The sequence below is a fragment of the Apodemus sylvaticus genome, chromosome 4 (assembly GCF_947179515.1).
Source record: "Apodemus sylvaticus chromosome 4, mApoSyl1.1, whole genome shotgun sequence".
In the NCBI taxonomy this organism is placed as follows: Eukaryota; Metazoa; Chordata; class Mammalia; order Rodentia; family Muridae; genus Apodemus; species Apodemus sylvaticus.
Window position 1 is genome coordinate 81,297,057 of NC_067475.1, and position 20,103 is coordinate 81,317,159.

At 40.0% G+C, this 20,103-nt stretch overlaps 1 protein-coding gene across 6 annotated transcripts in view; it reads right to left on the reverse strand.

Moving 5' to 3' along the window:
* The window catches only part of Lrba (LPS responsive beige-like anchor protein), a 583,194-nt gene that overhangs the window by 482,412 nt on the left and 80,679 nt on the right, over positions 1 to 20,103 (reverse strand). For all 6 annotated transcript variants that reach the window (XM_052180236.1, XM_052180237.1, XM_052180235.1 and 3 more), the window contains exons 10-11: positions 4,641 to 4,838; positions 4,337 to 4,470 (exon numbers count right to left, since the gene is read on the reverse strand). In XM_052180236.1, coding sequence (XP_052036196.1) covers positions 4,337 to 4,470; positions 4,641 to 4,838 — 332 coding nt within the window. The remainder of the gene's footprint in view (positions 1 to 4,336; positions 4,471 to 4,640; positions 4,839 to 20,103) is intronic.

A 20,103-nucleotide genomic window follows, 5' to 3' on the forward strand; every position in this document is an offset into this window, starting at 1 on the left:
TACAATCTTTATGAATATAGTTTTATAAAGAGATACAGGGGTGGGGAGGCTGGAGAGACAGCTCAGCACTTAAAAGCACTGACTGCTCTTCCAGAGATCCTGAGTTTAAATCCCAGCAACCACATGGTGGCTCACAACCATCCACAATGGAATCTGATGCCCTTTTGTAGTGTGCTTGAAGACAGCAACAATGTACTAAAAAAAAAAAAAAAAAAAAAAAAAAAAAAACCTTTTAAAAAGAGAGAGATAAAGGGAAAACTGGAATAGGAGGATGAAGTGGGAAGGGACTGGGAGGACAATGTAAAGGAGGAAAAACTAACATTAAAGGCCTTTTCAAAAGCCCTATGGAAACCTACTACTGTAGAAGCTCCCTAAAATGTATACATATATGAAAGGAATATAAATGAAGTCACCATATAATGGGGAGACAATGCCCCAACTTAATATATTATGACACCAATAAAACTTCCAGGGTCAGGGATGGAATTTATCCTTGTTCTATCTTGTTGAATCACTGGCCAAGGGGTACTGCCAAGGCTATTGGTCACCCTCCATAACTTGACAATAATCACCTATCACTGATTAGACCACTTACTTATATCACTAAACGTTGAGAAATAAAGCTGGTGTCCAAATAGAAGCTTTACTACTAACTAGCATTCATGATGCCCACAGGCACGCCAGCTACAAATATTACCATTTACAACAGCACTCTGACTAAAAGATATACTGGTGAACAGTGGCACAAATGTTATAAAAGTTACCAACCACATTTTAGATTAGATATAAGGCCCACTCTGTGAGATGGAACCCATACCTGACACGGATAAAGAGACCAAGAACCTGAGACTAGATGGGTCTTGGGCCCAGGGGAAACATAATACTATATTATTTTGCTATAGGGTCATAAAAATAAAATGATTCCTGGGGCTGGAGAGATAGCTCAGTGGTTAATAGCACTGACTGCTCTTCCAGAGGTCCGGAGTTCAATTCCCAGCAACCACATGGTGGCTCATGACCATCTGAGATGGGATCTGATGCCCTCTTCTGGTGGGTCTGCAAACAGCTACAGAGTACTCCTATACATAAAATAGATAGATAGGTAGGTAGGTAGGTAGGTAGGTAGATAGATAGATAGATAGATAGATAGATAGATAGATAGATAGATATTTTTAAAGAAAATTATTTAAAAAGAAAAACAAAACAAAAACAAACAAAAATACCTACTCCTAAGGGCATATTGTTATACCCAGATCACATCACCCAGCACTCACCAGCCAAGTCTCTAATACACACAACTAGAAACTATGCAAAGAATGAAGTGAGAGTCTTTATCAAAACCCTTCCCTCAAGGCTCAGGGACCTGTCTAGAATGGGGAGAGGAAAGACTCTCAGAGCCAGAGGTGGTGGATGGTTCCAAGGAAACAGTGTCTTCCAGGCATGACAGGAATGATAAATGTATGAACTCAGAGACAGTGACAGCATGCACAAAACATGCACAAATTCAAACCAGAAAAAAATATACCAGCATAGTGAAGAAGTGGACATAAAGTCCCACCATAAATCAAGAAGTTGTTTGCAACTGATAGCTGCTGGGAAAGGTAATATCAGTTTCCTCTAATAGTATGGTACTAGGCATATCAGCTCAACTCCAGAGCAGGTCCCATACCCAGTAGTTGGCCAGCATAAAACAGACTCCATTCATTCATTCATTCATCCATTCTCTCTCTCTCTCTCTCTCTCTCTCTCTCTCTCTGTGTGTGTGTGTGTGTGTGTGTGTACTTTTGTGTACTTTTTGTTTTGTTTTAGTTTGGTTTGGTATGCTTAGTATTTTTTATTTGGTAAAGGTTTTGTTTTCATTATTTTTTTGTTTCTGTCTTTCTTGAGAGAGAGAGAGAGAGAGAGAGAGAGAGAGAGAGAGAGAGAGAACATAAAGTTGGGTGAGTAGGGAGGTGGAAAAAGTCTGGGGAAATTGGGGATGAGCAATAAATACAACTGAGAGGCATCCTATGGGAAAAGAATCAAATAAAAAGGAAAAAATAAACACTACTCTCAAATCCAAAAAAGATACATTGTATACATGTGTAAAATTTTCAAAGAATAAAGGTACTATTTAATAAGCAAACCGAGAGCCAGGCGGTGGTGGTACATGCCTGTAATCCCAGCACTCTGGGAGGCAGAGGCAGGCGGATTTCTGAGTTGAAGGCCAGCCTGGTCTACAGAGTGAGTTCCAGCACAGCCAGAGCTATACAGAGAAACCCTGTCTCGAAAAAAACAAATCCAATAAAAAGATAAGATAAGAAAAGAAAAGAAAAGAAAAGAAAAGAAAAGAAAAGAAAAGAAAAGAAAAGAAAGCAGAGAATGGATATAACAAAACAATCAAGGATATTCATTTTTAAGAGTTAGGGATTACAAAAGAAAGAAAGAAAACAAAGTAAAGAGAATATGGTTTAAACTATCAAAACAAGCCAGGCTATAAACTGGACAGAGAAATTTGTTCCTAGCCAGGCATGGTGGTGCATACTTTTAATCCCAGTACTTGGGAGAATTTCTAGGAGTTGAAGGTCTACAGAGTGAGACCCTGTTCTGAAAACCAATAGAAAAAATAAAGAAGTAATTTATTCTTTCTTCCTATAGGAAAATTGCGATCCTTCAGTCCTGAATTTAAAAGTGAACAGGAGATACAACATTCTCCACCACCCACAATATTTAGAGAAGCCCAAAAGGAAAGGAAAAGATAGGATTAGCTGCCACCTCCTTATCAGTGACTCCTCCGAAAGACCACAGATACAGCAAGACTGGCAGTCAGCTCATCCTCAACAGCAACACTATCCTACACCAGCGAAGAGACTGAAAAGATGGGAGAAAGAAAGGAAAGAAAAACTAATCCCTGCCAAAGCAATCACAAAAGTTTAGTAAGCTTATTACTACACCAAGAATAAGTTAAGATTTTAAAGTACAGTCAACAAACCAGGTGCAGTAGAGACAGCAGGAGGTCAGTAGGTCCCAGGCCAGCTTGAGTAACACAGAAAGCCCTCAAAACACAAATAAATTATTTAACTTTAATAGAGTTGACAAATGCTACATATGATTCCTGCTCAGAAAAAAATTAAAAGTAATTTTTGTTGCCTAAAAATAAGCTGAAGAAAATTAATTCATCATAAGTTGGACACATGGGTCATAGACGCCGAGTCACATACAGAAGAATTTTTAAAAGAATGGAAAGCTCATTCAACATTCTCAAAAAATGAAATATGACCACTGTGTTGTACATAATTTCAGTGGAATATGCAACCACAAGAAATTCATTCATTCATACAGCTCTCATGTTCTACAATTTATTATAGAATTCATATCTCTGCCTTTGTTAAGACTCAAGCAGCTGGCAATGGTGGTGCACGCCTTCAATCCCAGCACTCTGGGAGGCAGAGGAAGGCGGATTTCTGAGTCCGAGGCCAGCCTGGTCTACAGAGTGAGTTTCAGGACAGCCAGGGATACACAGAGAAACCCTGTCTCGAAAGAAAAAAACAAACAAACAAACAAAAAAGACTCAATCCTGTAATACAGGATATATGTCAATATACAACCTATTTTTTTTTTAAAAAAAGACAAAAATCCCCTTGCCTACCATTAAAATTTTTAAATTCAATTTTACAAATGGATGACAACAAAACTAAAGTATAAAAACTTTTATCCCCATAATAAACCCCTGCCAATTTAAAATGTTTACACACACACACACACACACACATACATATATACATGTTCTGTTTGTCTTGATCGGTTTTTCCTTTTTTGAGATAGTGTTTCTACATAGCCCTTCTGTCCCAAAACTCACTGTGTAGACCAGGCTGACCTAAAACTCACAGTGATGTTCCTGCCTCTACCTTACCAAGTATTGGCATTAAAGGCTTTGTTACCATAGCCAGCCAAAATATATACTTTCTTAATAAATCCACTATCACCATGTTAACTTTATTTGAAAACTTTATTATATTTACAGGGTATTTCTAATAAATCAGAATTACATTAATAATAATATAATTAATATTTATAGTATTGTTCATAAGTAAGTTTCTCTAAAATATTGTTACTCTACAACAATGAGTGGCAAAAAAAAAAAAACTGTTCAGTTCAATAATCATGAAAATTAACTCTCACATAAAATTAAACCGGAAGGCCACCGGCATGGTGGAATACAGCTGTAATCCTGGCTCTCAGAAAACTAAAGCAGAACGATGGTGAGCTACATGGTGAATTGCAGGCAAGTAGGGTAAGGACTACACAGGAAAACGCTCTCTTAAAAACAACAATCAAAACAATCAAAAACACTCACCAGATAGTCAAATCAACCTCATCAGATAAATATTGCCTATAATCCAGCTGGGCAAAGAGCGGAAACAAAACTTGTACTCCTCCAATGGAATGCATGGCGCTCTGGATGGAATGTGTTAAAACTGCCTTTACATCCTTAAAAAACACAAAATACAGTAAAGGTTTCAATGATTTCTTTTCTAAAGCAATTAAAACTAGAACACTACAGGAAATGCAGGAACACTAAGATGTGGCCTGCCTGCCACATGTTTACTAGAATTTGACAACCACAGCTCAGTAATTCACTGATGCTTCTGAGACAGTACCTGGAGCATGAGCGCATGGGGCGAGTGAACAAAGATGGAAGGATTATCCTTCGGAGACGACTCAAGGCACAGCTGCGCATCGGTGGCCCGGGGGTTGTATGTGAAGGCAATGGCACTCGACAGCTTGCCATCATACAGTAACAGTTTATGATGCTCAGCAAGGAAAAGGTCGCTTTCCGCTTTAAATTTAAATGTGCCCTGTTAATGACAAAAACAAAAAACAAGAAATACTAAGACACACACAGCATAAGAAACTCTAACTACAAATGACCATAACATAAAATGTAACAATACCAGGTAAAACATCTGACCCCTCCACATAATGTGAGTCGCTACCTCTATGATTTACCCTCTTGAGTGTTGCATCGTGTTAAGTTTAACTTACATTAACTTTCACTTATCTCAGGATATTTTCCAATGGCTACTGTGTCATCTGTTCTGACTCACTGGTTGTTTAAGAGTGTGTTGTTTAATTTCCATGATAAAGATCTTTCCAAGTTTTCTAATTTCATTCTATCAGTCATAATAATATATCCAATGACTTCAATCTCCTTAAATTTACCAACATGTTTCGTAGCCCACCAGATGGTCTGACCTGAAGACTACCCCATGCAATCTCAAGAAGAGCATGTATTACCTGGGAGCTGCAGAGGTCTGTATGTCACGTTCACCTGCTCTATAGAGTTGCCCACATCCTCTGTTTCTTTGCGGCCCTAAGTTATAAGTTAGTGTTTGTTCTACCTACAGTCAAAGCAGATACTGAAGGTTCGGATTATTATTGTATTGCCTTTTGTGTGTTCCTTCAGTGCTGTCAAAGATAATTTTATAGTCACACATCTAAAAGCAATGTTTTAATCAGTGAAAGACTGCACAAACAGGGCTGGAGAGATGGCTCAGTCATTGAGAACATTGACTGCTCTTACTGGATCCCAGAGTTCACTTCCCAGCACCTACATGGTATCTTATAACTGTATGTAACTGTAACTCCAGTTACAGAGAATCTCACACCCTCACACTGATAACGCATGCAAATAAAACATCAATCATGAATAAATCATACATTAAAAAGTAGGAAGACTGCATACACAAAAGCTCATAGAATCACAGAGCTCAGTAACACAATAGCTGTCTTAGTTTAGGTAAGCATACTTAAAGAACTGTAAAATCAGTTGTACAAATACTGTGAATATAACTAAATTATGTTTATTTTATCACAGATTAAATTTTTAATATAGGACAGGATAGTGTATGCCTTTAATCTCAGCACTCAGGAAGCAGAGGCAGGCGGATCCTTATGGGATGAGGGCCTCCTGAGCTACACAGGAGGACAGTAAGAGCAACCTAGCAAGACCCTGTCTCAAAAAAAAAAAAAAAAAAAAAAAAAAAAAGGTAATTAAAAAAAAAAAATCAGGCTAAGAGGGGCACTCCGCCATTTAGCTCCTGGATGCCAGACAGCACCTAACAGACCTAACAGCACCAGGTACGCGGACATAGCCTGAGTCTAACAACACTTGGGTCTCAGCCTGTCAGGCTTTTGCCTGCACCCAGAGCCTGGGCAGCTCTGCGGGCTATCTGTGTGCCAACCGGGTCAGGGGTCGTTTGCCCTGCAGAGTGATCAGCACTTGGAAAAGGTCCCCGCAGCATCCACCACCTTCGCTCCATGACAGAGCAGACGGGCAGCACCAGGTTCAGAGACAACCCAAGTATAACATTGCTTGGGCGAGACACGCCAGGGCTCCAACAGCACCCAAGAGGACGGCAGCACATCAGCACTTCGTGCCAGGGGAAACCCAATCATCCAATGGTGCAGAAATAGCCTTACAGGCTCACAGGAGGTTCAAGCACCAGACAGTGACAAGACCAACTAACACCAAAGGCAAACGTAGAAACATTACTAACAGAAATCAAGGCAATATGGCAGCATTTGAACGCAATTCTCCAACAACAGCAAGTCCTGAATACCCCAACACACCACAAAAACATGATTTGGATTTAAAATCACTGGTCATGATGCTGTTAGAGGAACACAAGAAGGACATAAATGAATCTCTTAAAGAAATACAGGGGAACTTGACTAAGTTAGAAGCCCTTACAATGGAAACACAAAAATCACTTAAAGAAATTCAGGAGAATATGTGCCAAAAGATAGAAGCCAATAAAGAGGAAATGCAAAAATCACTTAAAGAAATACAGAAGAACTTGGGTCAACAGGCAGAAGTCATGAAAGAGAAACGCAAAAATCTCTTAAAGAACTATAAGAAAACACAAACAAACAAGTGAAGGAACTGAGCAAAACCATCCAGCATCTAAAAACAGAAGTAGAAACAACTAAGAAATCGCAAAGGGAGACAACTTTGGAGATAGAAAACCTTGGGAAAAAATCAGGGGCCATAGATGCAAATATTAACAACAGAATACAAAAGATAGAAGAATCTCAGATACCGAAGATACCATAGAAACCATTGACTTAACAGTCAAAGAAAATGCAAAATGCAAAAAGCTTGTAACACAAAACATCCAGGAAATCCAGGACACAATGAGAAGACCAAACCTAAGGATTATAGGTATAGATGAAAGTGAAGATTTACAACTTAAAGGGCCACCAAATATCTTCAAAAAAATTCTGGAAGAAAACTTCCCTAACCTAAGGAGAGAGATGCCCATGAATATACAAGAAGCCTACAGAACTCCAAACAGACTGGACCAGAACAGAAATATCTCCCATCACATAATAATCAAAACCACAAATGTACTAAACAAAGAAAGAATATTAAAGGTAGTAAGAGAAAAAGGCCAAGTAACATATAAAGGAAGACCTATCAGAATTACACCAGATTTCTCACCAGAGACTATGAAAGCTAGAAGATCCTGGGCAGACTCTAAGAGAACACAAATACCAGCCAAGACTACTATACCCAGCAAAACTCTCAATCACCATAAATGGAGAAACCCAGATATTGCATGACAAAACAAAATTTACACAATATCTTTCCACAAACCCAGTCATACAAGGGACAATAGGTGGAAAACACCAATACAAGGAGGGAAACTACACCCTGGAAAAAGCAAGATACTAACCTCCTTTCATCAAACCCAAAAGAAGATAACTACTCAAATATAAAAATAACATCAAAAATGGCAGAAGTAATAATCCCTATTCCTTAATATCTCTTAACATCAATTAGACTCAATTCCCCAATAAAAAGACATAGACTAACAAATTGGATACATAAACAGGACCCTACATTTTGCTGCATACAGGAAACACACCTCAGTGTCAAAGACAAACAGTACCTTAGAGTAAAAGGCTGGAAGACAATTTTACAAGCAAGTGGTCTCAGAAAACAAGCCAGAGTACCCATTCTAATATCAGATAAAACTGACTTCCAACCTAAAGTCATCAAAAGAGACGTGGAAGGACACTTCTTGCTGGTCAAAGGAAAAATCCACCAAGAAAAACTCTCAATTCTGATCATCTATGCTCTAAATGCAAGGACACCTTCATTCGTAAAAGGTACTTTACTAAAGCTCAAAGCACACATTGAAACTAACACAATAATTGTGGGTGACTTCAACACTCCACTCTCCTCAATGGAACAATCAGGAAAACAGAAACTAAACAGGGACACAGTGAAACTAATTGAAGCTTTGGACCAATTAGATTTAACAGATATATACAGAACATTTAATCCTAAAGCAAAAGAATATACCTTTTTCTCAGCACCTCATGGTACCTTCTCCAAAATCGACCATATAATTAGTCACAAGACAAACTCAACAAATATAAGAAGATCAAACTAATCCCATGCCTCCTATCAGATCACTATGGAGTAAGAGTGGTCTAAAATAGCAACAAAAACAACAGAAAGCCCACATACACATGGAGGCTGAACAATAATCTATTCAATGATACCTTGGCCAAAGAAGAAAGAAAGAAATCAAAGACTTTTTAGAATTTAATGAAAATGAAGGCACAACAAACCCAAATTTATTGGACACAATGAAAGCAGTGCTAAGAGGAAAACTCATAGTGCTGAGTGCCTCCAAAAAGAAACTGGAGAGAGCATACACTAGCATCTTAATGGCACACCTGAAATTCCTGGAACAAAAAGAAGCTAATTCACCCAGGAGGAGTAGAAGACAGGAAATCATCAAACTCAGGGCTGAAATCAATCAAGTGGAAACAAAGAGAACCATACAAAGAATCAACAAAAGCAAGAACTGGTTCTGTTAGAAAATCAACAAGATAAATAAACCCTTAGCCAGACTAACCAAAGGGCACAGAGACAGTATCCAAATTAACAAAAAGTAGAAATGAAAAGGGAGATATAACAACAGAAACTGAGGAAATTCAAAAAAAATCATCAGATCCTAGTACAAAAGCCTATACTCAACACAACTGGAGAATCTGTAGGAAATGGTCAATTTCCTAGGCAGATACCAAATACTAAATTAAATCAGGATCAAATAGATCATCTAAACAGTCCCATAACCCCTAAAGAAATAGAAGGGGTCATAGAAAGACTCCCAAACAAACAAACAAACAAACAAAACAAAAAAAAACACGGGACCACATGATTTTAGTGCAGAATTCTATCAGACCTTCAAAGAAGACCTAACATCAATACTCTTCAAACTATTCCACAAAATAGAAACAGAAAGAACACTACCCAACTCTTTCTACGAAGCCATAATTACGCTGATAGCAAAATCACACAAAGATCCAACAAAGAAAGAGAAATTCAGACCAATTTCCCTTATGAACATCGATGCAAAAATACTCAATAAAATTCTTGCCAGCCGAATCCAAGAACACATCACAACGATCATTAACGATGATCAAGTAGGTGTCATCGCAGGGATGCAGGGGTGGTTCGATATACGGAAATCCATCAATGCAATCCACTATATAAACAACCTCAAAGAAAAAAACCACATGGTTATTTCATTAGATGCTGAAAAAGCATTTGACAAAATTCAGCATCCTTTCATGCTAAAAGTCTTGAAAAGAACAGGAATTCAAGGCCCATACCTAAACATAGTAAAAGCAATATACAGCAAACCGGTAGCCAACATCAAACTAAATGGAGAGAAACTTGAAGCAATCCCACTAAAAGCAGGGACTAGACAAGGCTGTCCCCTCTCTCCATATCTTTTCAATATAGTACTTGAGGTAATAGCTAGAGCAATTACACAACATAAGAAAGTCAAAGGGATACAAATTGGAAAGGAAGAAATCAAACTATCACTATTTGCAGATAATATGATAGTATACTTAAGTGACCAAAAAACTCCACCAGAGAACTCCTACAGCTGATAAACAACTTCAGTAGAGTAGCTAGCTGGTTATAAAGTCAACTCAAGCAAATCAGTAGCCTTCCTATACTCAAAGGATATGCGGGCTAAGAAAGAAATTAGGGAAATGACACCCTTCACAATAGCCACAAACAATATAAAGTATCTTGGTGTGACCCTAACCAAACAAATGAAAGATATGTATGACAAGAACTTCAGGTCTCTGAAGAAGGAAATCGAAGAAGACCTCAGAAAATGGAAAACTCTTCGATGCTCGTGGATTGGCAGGATTAATATAGTTAAAATGGCCATCTTGCCAAAGGCAATCTACAGATTCAATGCAATCCCCATCAAAATCCCAACTCAGTTCTTCATAGAGTTAGAAAGAGCAATTCTCAAATTCATCTGGAATAACAAAAAACCCAGGATAGCTAAAACTATTCTCAACAGTAAAAGAACTTCTGGGGGAATCAGTTTCCCAGACCTCAAGCAATACTACAGAGCCATAGTGTTAAAAAACTGCATGGTATTGGTACAGTGACAGGCAGGAGGATCAATAGAATAGGATTGAAGACCCAGAAATGAACCCACACACCTATGGTCACTTGATCTTCAACAAAAGAGCTAAAAACATCCAGTGGTAAAAAGATAGCCTTTTCAAAAAATGGTGCTGGTTCAACTGGAGGTCAGCATGCAGAAGAATGTGAATTGATCCATTCTTATCTCCTTGTACTAAGCTCAACTCCAAGTGGATCAAGGACCTCCACATAAAACCAGACACACTGAAAATAATAGAAAAGAAACTGGGGAAGACCCTTGAGTACATGGGCACAGGGTGAAAGTTCCTGAACAGAACACCAATAGCTTATTCTCTAAGATCAAGAATTGACAAATGGGACCACATAAAATTACAAAATTTCTGTAAGGCAAAGGACACTGTCAAAGTGACAAAATGACAACCAACAAATTGGGAAAATATCTTCACCAACCCTATATCCAACAGAGGTCTAATATTAAATATATATAAAGAACTCAAGAAGTTAGACTCCAGAAAACTAAATAACCCTATTTAAAAATGGGGTACAGAGCTAAACAAAGAATTTTCACCTGAAGAACTTTGGATGGCTGAGAAGCACCTTAAGAAATGTTCAACATCATTAGTCATTAGGGAAATGCAAATCAAAACAACCCTGAGATTTCACCTCACACCAGTCAGAATGGTTAAGGTTAAAAACTCAGGAGACAGCAGGTGTTGGCGAGGATGTGGAGAAAGAGGAACACTCCTCTACTGCTAGTGGGATTGCAAGCTGGTACAACCACTCTGGAAATCGGTCTGGTGGTTGCTCAGAAAACTGGGCATGACACTTCTGGAGGACCCTGCTATACCACTCCTGGGCATATACCCAGAGGATTTTCCGGCATGCAATAAAGACACATGCTCCACTATGTTCACAGCAGCCTTATTTATAATAGCCAGAAGTTGGAAAGAACCCAGATGTCCCTCAATGGAGGAATGGCTACAGAAAATGTGGTATATTTACACAATGGAATACTACTCAGTAAATAAAAACAATGAACTCATGAAATTCATAGGCAAATGGTTGGAACTGGAAAATATCATACTAAGTGAGGTAACTCATTCACTAAAGAACAAACAGGGAATGCAGTCACTAATAAGTGGATATTAGCCCAGAAGCTCAGAATACCCAAAACACAACTCACATATCAAATCATTCCCAAGAAGAAGGAAGGAGAGGGCCCAGGTCCAGGAAAGGCTTAATGCAGCGTTGTAAGGGATTGGGAGGACAGAGGAGTGGGGGGGGGGGGTTGATTGGGGAACTGGTGGAGGGAAAAGGACTTATGGGACTTAGGGGGAAGGGGAAACCGGGAAAAGGAAAATCATTTGGAATGTAAACAAAGAATATAGAAAGGAAAAAATCATAAACCAGCTAGGTGATGGTAGCACACACCTTTAATCCCAGTACTCTGGAAGCAGAGGCAGGCAGATCTCTTGAGAGTTCTACACAGCAAGTTCCAGGACAGTCAGGGCTACAAAGAGATATCCTGTCTCAAAACAACAATAACTCATAAAACAATGAAAACATGACATCATTACAAAGAAGTAGCTTTTTTCAATACTAATATATAAATAGCTTGTAAATATGTTCTACATTAAAAAATCAAAGCAAGATAAATCAAAACAATAGTCAGTGTACAGTTATACTGAGCACACAGTTATAGTGAGCACAGAACTATAGTGAATGTAGAGTTATCAAGTGAGCTTAGAGTTATACTGAGCACAGTTATAGTGAGTAGTTATAGTGAGCACACAGTTATAGTGAGTGTAGAGTTATGATGAGTGCAGTTATAGTGAGCATACACTTATACAAAGTGCACAGTTATAGTGAGCATAGAGTTATAGTAAGAACACAATTACAATAAGTGCACAGCTATATTAAGCAGTTATAGCAAGCATCGGTATATTGAGCATAGTTATAGCGAGCATGCAGTTATAGCAAACATACATAGCAGCAGCATAGTTATAGTGTGCGTAGAGTTATAGTGAGTGCACAGTTACAGTGAGTGCACAGTTACAGTAAGCATAGACTTATAGTGAATCCAGAGTTATAGTGAGTGCACAGTAATAGTGAGTGCAGTTATAGTGTAGTTATAGTGAGTACAGTTACAGTGAGTGCACATTTATAGTGAGCACACAGTTACAGTGTAGTTATAGAGAGTACAGTTACAGTGAGCGTACATTTATAGTGAGTGTAGTTAGAGTGAGCGTAGACTTATAGTGAGCACAGTTATAGTGAGTATACAGTTTTAGTGAGTGTAGACTTACAGTGAGCACAGTTACAGTGCACATACAGTTGTAGTGAGCGTAGAGTTATAGTTTACAGTTATAGTGCGTGTAGTTATAGTGAACTCACAGTTATAGTGAGCGCACAGACAGTGAGTGCCCAGAGGTGGCTCTATGGTTTTAGTCCTTGCTGAGCAAGGATGAGTCCATCGGTTTGGAGCCCTAGCACCAGGGTGAGCATGGTCACACTTGCACATGGAACACAAGCACTCTGGGGAGCAAAGACAGGGACTGCAGGCTACAGGCCAAGCCCCAAGTTCAATGCAAGGTGAAACACGCTGTGTCACAGTACTAAGGCCGAGAGTGATGCAAGGACAGCAGATGGCCTTTACATGGGTATGCACATCACACATACATGCACACAACCAGTGAGCGATTACACCATACTCACAAGGATAGCTCTGACCAAAAAAACCTGATAATAACACAAGTAGGAAAGGACGTGGAGGAAAATGTCACAGACTACTATGGCAAAATAAAATGGTGCAATCATTCGGGAAAATAACATAGAAATTTTTCAAATATGTAACCCTGCTACTGAGAACAAAAGATAAAGGCAGACATCCACAAATGTGTGTATTCATATTAATATTATTCATAACAACCCAAAGTGAGAGCAGCCAGTTTCCATGAGTGGATAAGTGGTAAGCAAAACTCAGTGGACAGGGAGTGAATAACACCATGTAACACCCTGGGTTCAGTCCCCACTTCAGGCAGGGCAGAAAAATAGAAAGAAAAACATGAATTAACCCAAAACATGAATGAAAACCTCAAAGTGACAGTGCAATGGTTTAGATGACTTGAACATGTCCCACAAACTAACACAAGTTGAAAGTCAATTCCCATTTTCCCACTGTGAAGATCAAGTGGGGCTTTGGAGAGTCAATACGGTAAGTATTCATCAGAATTCTGGTAGCATTATGAGGAGGTGGAACCCTAAGAAGGAAGCACGTCAGTATTCTATGGCTCTTGACAAAGATTCTCTGCTAAAACTCTGCAAGCAAGTATGCAATCACCAGTCACAGGCCAGAGACCGTGGACCTAGAACACGAACTATTTTTATTCGAGTTACTTTGTGGGAGGTATTTCACTACAGTAATGAAAAATGGACTAATATTCATGCAAACATAAATCTGCATAAAGAAATTACATGTCCTAGAAGTAGTGAACACATGATAGAAAACATACAAGCCTCATTTTTAAAGTCCTTAAAAATATGCAAATGAATTTGAAAAGAAATTATAGGGCTGATAATTGTAGAGCTAGAAGGCATGGGTCACGCCTATATCCCAGCACTTGGGAGGTGACAGGATTACACAAGCAGAAGAGTTCCATACTGGTCTTGGCAACACTGCAAAACATTTCTCTAAAAGATGTGTAGTGCATATACACATAAATTTTAAATAGAGCCGGGCAGTGGTGGCGCATGCCTGCAATCCCAGCACTCTGGGAGGCAGAGGCAGGCAAATTTCTGAGTTCGAGGCCAGCCTGGTCTACAGAGTGAGTTCCAGGACAGCCAGGGCTATACAGAGAAACCCTGTCTCAAAAAAAACAAATCTAAAAACCAAAAAATAAAAAATAAATAAATAGATGATAGGTGTACAGATATTGTTTTTACAATGTTTTAATATTAATATAAAATATTTGGAAGTAAAAGCTACAACAGTAATAAAACAAGAAAAAAGGAATATACAAGACCATTTTGAAAGGTTCTACAGCAAACATTACATAACATGTCATTTATTGGCAATAAGAAAAGTTATGTCACTTCCGCCGGCGGCGGCGGCAGCAGCGGCTGCAGTGCAGCAGTGGCTGGTCCAGCTGAAGGGCCATCAGCAGTGGAACCAAGGCGACACAGGGTCCAGTTAGGCCCTGCGCCCACGACCACTGACCTTCGCTGACCAGCCGGGCGGCAAGCAACTGCAGTTGTGCAGCGCCTTTCCTACACGGAAGCCACTTCAGAACTCGGCCTCCCACCAGTCAGGAGAGGTGCATCCATCTTGGTTTAGGACTCCAGGGATCAGACAGACTGAGGTACACAAACATAATCCGAGGCCAGCACCTCGGTGGTCTGAGCCCGACGGGCGTTGGCCTGCACCCAGGCCGTGGGCTGGTCGGGGTGCCAACCCAGCCAGGAGGTTTTTTTGACCAGGCCTGCGCGCGCGCTGCCATTTTGCCTGCAGGACGACAGAGAGCTCTGGCGGGCAGACCTGTAACAGGCATAGCCTGAGGCTAACAAAGCGGGGCTCTAGGCCCCAAAAGGCACAGGACTGACCCCAAGAACTGGGCGGCTTGGTGGGCCATCTGTGAGTCAACCGCCCAGGAGGTTGTTAGCACAGCAGACCCTCCCGGCGCTTTCAGGGAGTGCGGGCGCGCACGCCCACCATCCTAGTCACCTGGCGGACCCAATTAACAGTCATAGCCCTGGGGGAACTTTGCTCGGACCTTGGCCTCCCAGGCTTTTGCCTGGACTCAGGGACTGGGCGGCCAGGCTAACCTTGTGTGCGCCAGCCCGGTTGGCAGATCGGCTGCCCAGAGGAGTGAGCGGAACACAGGGGAGGTCACAGCAGCATACACCGTCGGCACTCCCTGGGGGGTGCACACGGGCTCCATCTGGTCCACAGACACAATCTGGGGCAAGGCCTCAGGCGGAAGCCCTCAGCTCTACTCTCTCCGCTTCCGGATCCAGATCAGCCTGGGCGGCAGCACCTCATCTCCAAGTCCTGCAAGAGGCGAGCTGGGCTTCCGGGCAGCCAGCTGGGAGAAGTCAGTGTGCTCCAGTGAATCCAGCGGGCCCCAGCGGGAGCCTTCGGGTGCTTGCTTTGGGATCTGAACAGCCTGAGCAGCAGCACCCTGTCTACAAGCAGTGCAGGAGGTAAGCTGTGCACCAGAGGCCAACCGGGAAGGGGCAGCTTACACTGGTGAGTCCAGCACTGACAAGACAAACTAACATCAGTGAGAACTAGATGGCAAAAGGCAAACGCAGGAACATCACTAACAGAAATCAAGGCAATATGGCAACATCTGAACCCAATTCTCCTCTACCAACATGTCCTGGATACCCCATCACACCAGTAAAACAAGATTTGGATTTAAAATCACTGGTCATGATGCGGGTACAGGAACACATGAAGGACATACTTAAAGAAATTCAGGAGAAAATGGATCAAAAGTTAGAAGCCCTTGCAAGGGAAACACAAAAATCATTGAAAGAAATCCAGGAGAATACAAAAGCCAACAAGGAGGAAATGCAAAAAAAAACACTTAAAGAAATACAGGAGAACTTTGGTCAACAGGCTGAGGTCATGAAAGACGAAACACAAAAATCTCTTAAAGAAATACAGGAGAACTTTGGTCAACAGGCTGAGGTCATGAAAGAGGAAACACAAAAATCTCTTAAAGAATTACAGGAAAGCACAAACAAGCAAGTGAAGGAGCTAAGCAAAACCATCCAGGATCTAAAATCAGAAGTAGAAACAACTGAGAAAACTCAAAGGGAGACAACTTTGGAGATAGAAAGCCTTGGGAAGAAATCAGGGGACAGAGATGCAAATATCAACAACAGAATACAAGAGATAGAAGAAAGAATCTCAGATGCTGAAGATTCCATAGAAACCATGGACTCAACAGTTAAAGAAAATGCAAAATGCAAAAAGCTTGTAACCCAAAATATCCAGGAAATCCAGGACACAATGAGAAGACCAAACCTAAGGATTATAGGCATAGATGAGAGTGAAGATTTACAACTTAAAGGGCCAGCAAATATCTTCAATAAAATTATGGAAGAAAACTTCCCTAACCTAAAGAGAGAGATGCCCATGAATATACAAGAGGCCTACAGAACTCCAAACAGACTGGACCAGAACAGAAATACTTCCCGTCACATAATAATCAAAACACCAAATGTTCTAAACAAAGAAAGAATACTAAAGGCAGTAAGAGAAAAAGGCCAAGTAACATATAAAGGAAGACCTATCAGAATCACAGCAGACTTTTCACCTGAGACTATGAAGGCTAGAAGGTCCTGGGCAGATCTCATGCAGACTCTAAGAGAACACAAATGCCAACCAAAACTACTATATCCAGCAAAACTCTCAATCACCATAGATGGAGAAACTAAGATATTTCATGACAAAACCAAGTTTACCCAATATCTATCCACAAACCCAGCCCTAAAAAGGATAATAGGAGGACAACACCAATACAAGGAGGGAAACTTCACCCTGGAAAAAGCAAGATAGTAACCTTTCATCAAACCCAAAAGAAGTTAAGCATTCAAATTTAAAAAATAACGTCAAAAATGATAGGAAGTAACAATCACCATTCCTTAATATCTCTTAACATCAATGGACTTAATGCCCCAATAAAAAGACACAGACTAACTGAATGGATACGTAAACAGGACCCTACATTTTGCTGCTTACAGGAAACACACCTCAGGGTCAAAGACAAACACTACCTTAGAGTAAAAGGCTAGAAGACAATTTTACAAGCAAATGATCTCAGGAAACAAGCTGGAGTAGCCATTTTAATATCAGATAAAATTGACTTTCAACCCAAAGTCATCAAAAGAGACGCTGAGGGACACTTCTTGCTGGTCAAAGGAAAAATACAAAAAGAAGAACTGTCAATCCTGAACATCTATGCCCCAAATGCAAGGGCACCCTCTTTCGTAAAAGAAACTTTATTAAAACTAAAAGCACACATTGCACCTAACACAATAATTGTGGGTGACTTCAACACTGCACTTTCCTCAATGGACCGATCAGGAAAACAGAAACTAAACAGGGACACAATGAAACTAATTGAAGCTTTGGACCAATTAGATTTAACAGATATATATAGAACATTCTATCCTAAAACAAAAGAATATACCTTTTTCTCAGCACCTCATGGTACCTTCTCCAAAATCGACCATATAATTGGTCACAAGACAGACCTCAACAAATATAAGAAGATAGAACTAATCCCATGCCTCCTATCTGATCACTATAGAGTAAAAGTGGTCTTCAATAGCAACAGAAACAACAGAAAACCCACATACACGTGGAAACTGAACAATACTCTACTCAATGATACCTTGGTCAAGGAAGAAATAAAGAAAGAAATTAAAGACTTTTTAGAACACAATGAAAATGAAAGCACAACATACCCAAATCTATGGGACACAATGAAAGCAGTGCTAAGAGGAAAACTCATAGCCCTGAGTGCCTCCAAAAAGAAAATGGAGAGAGCATACATTACCAGCTTAATGACACACCTGAAAGCCCTAGAACAAAAAGAAGCTATTTCGCCCAGGAGGAGTAGAAGGCAGGAAATCATCAAACTCAGGGCTGAAATCAATCAAGTAGAAACAAAGAGAACCATACAAAAAATCAACAAAACCAGGAGCTGGTTCTTTGAGAAAATCAACAAGATAGATAAACCCTTAGCCAGACTGACCAAAGGGCACAGAGAAAGTATCCAAATTAACAAACTTAGAAATGAAAAGGGAGATATAACAACGGAAACTGAGGAAATCCAAAAAATCATCAGATCCTACTACAAGAGCCTGTACTCAACACAACTGGAGAATCTGGAGGAAATGGACAATTTCCTTGACAGATACCAAATACCAAAATTAAATCAGGACCAACTAGACCATCTAAACAGTCCCATAATGCCTAAAGAAATAGAAGGAGTCATAGAAAGTCTTCCAACCAAAAAAAGCACAGGACCAGATGGCTTCAGTGCAGAATTCTACCAGACCTTCAAAGAAGAGTTAACACCAATACTCTTGAAACTATTCCACAAAATAGAAACAGAAGGAACACTACCCAATTCCTTCTACGAAGCCACAATTACGCTGATACCAAAGCCACACAAAGATCCAACAAAGAAAGAGAACTTCAGACCAATTTCCCTTATGAACATCGATGCAAAAATACTCAATAAAATTCTTGCGAACCGAATCCAAGAACACATCAAAACGATCATCCACCATGATCAAGTAGGCTTTATCCCGGGAATGCAGGGTTGGTTCAATATACGGAAATCCATCAATACAATCCACTACATAAACAAACTCAAAGAACAAAACCACATGGTCATTTCATTGGATGCTGAAAAAGCATCTGACAAAATTCAGCATCCTTTCATGCTTAAAATCTTGGAGAGAACAGGAATTCAAGGCCCATACCTAAACATAGTAAAAGCAATATACAGCAAACCGGTAGCCAGCATCAAACTAAATGGAGAGAAACTTGAAGCAATCCCACTGAAATCAGGGACCAGACAAGGCTGCCCCCTTTCTCCTTATCTTTTCAATATTGTACTTGAGGTACTAGCTCGGGCAATTCGACAACATAAGGAGGTCAAAGGGATACAAATTGGAAAGGAAGAAGTCAAACTATCATTATTTGCAGACGACATGATCGTCTACCTAAGTGACCCAAAGAACTCCACTAGAGAGCTCCTACAGCTGATAAACAACTTCAGCAAAGTGGCAGGTTATAAAATCAACTCAAGCAAATCAGTGGCCTTCCTATACTCAAAGGATAAGCAGGCTGAGAAAGAAATTAGGGAAATGACCCCCTTCACAATAGCCACAAACAGTATAAAGTATCTTGGGGTGACTCTTACCAAACATGTGAAAGATCTGTATGACAAGAACTTCAAGACTCTGAAGAAGGAAATGGAAGAAGACCTCAAAAAATGGGAAAACCTCCCATGCTCATGGATCGGTAGAATCAATATAGTTAAAATGGCCATTTTGCCTAAAGCACTATACAGATTCAATGCAATACCCATCAAAATCCCAACTCAATTCTTCACAGAGTTAGAAAGAGCAATTATCAAATTCATCTGGAACAACAAAAAACCCAGGATACCTAAAACTATTCTGAGCAACAAAAGAAAATCTGGGGGAATCAGTATCCCTGACCTTAAGCAATACTACAGAGCAATAGTGTTAAAAAACTACATGGTATTGGTACAGTGACAGGCAGGAGGATCAATGGAACAGGATTGAAGATCCAGAAATGAACCCACACACCTATGGCCACTTGATCATCGACAAAGAGGCTGAAAACATCCAATGGAAAAAAGATAGCCTTTTCAACAAATGGTGCTGGTTCAACTGGAGGTCAGCATGCAGAAGAATGCGAATTGATCCATCCTTGTCTCCTTGTACTAAGCTCAAATCCAAATGGATCAAGGACCTCCACATAAAGCCAGACACTCTGAATCTAATAGAAAAGAAACTGGGGAAGACCCTTGAGGACATCGGTACAGGGAGAATGTTTCTGAACAGAACACCAATAGCGT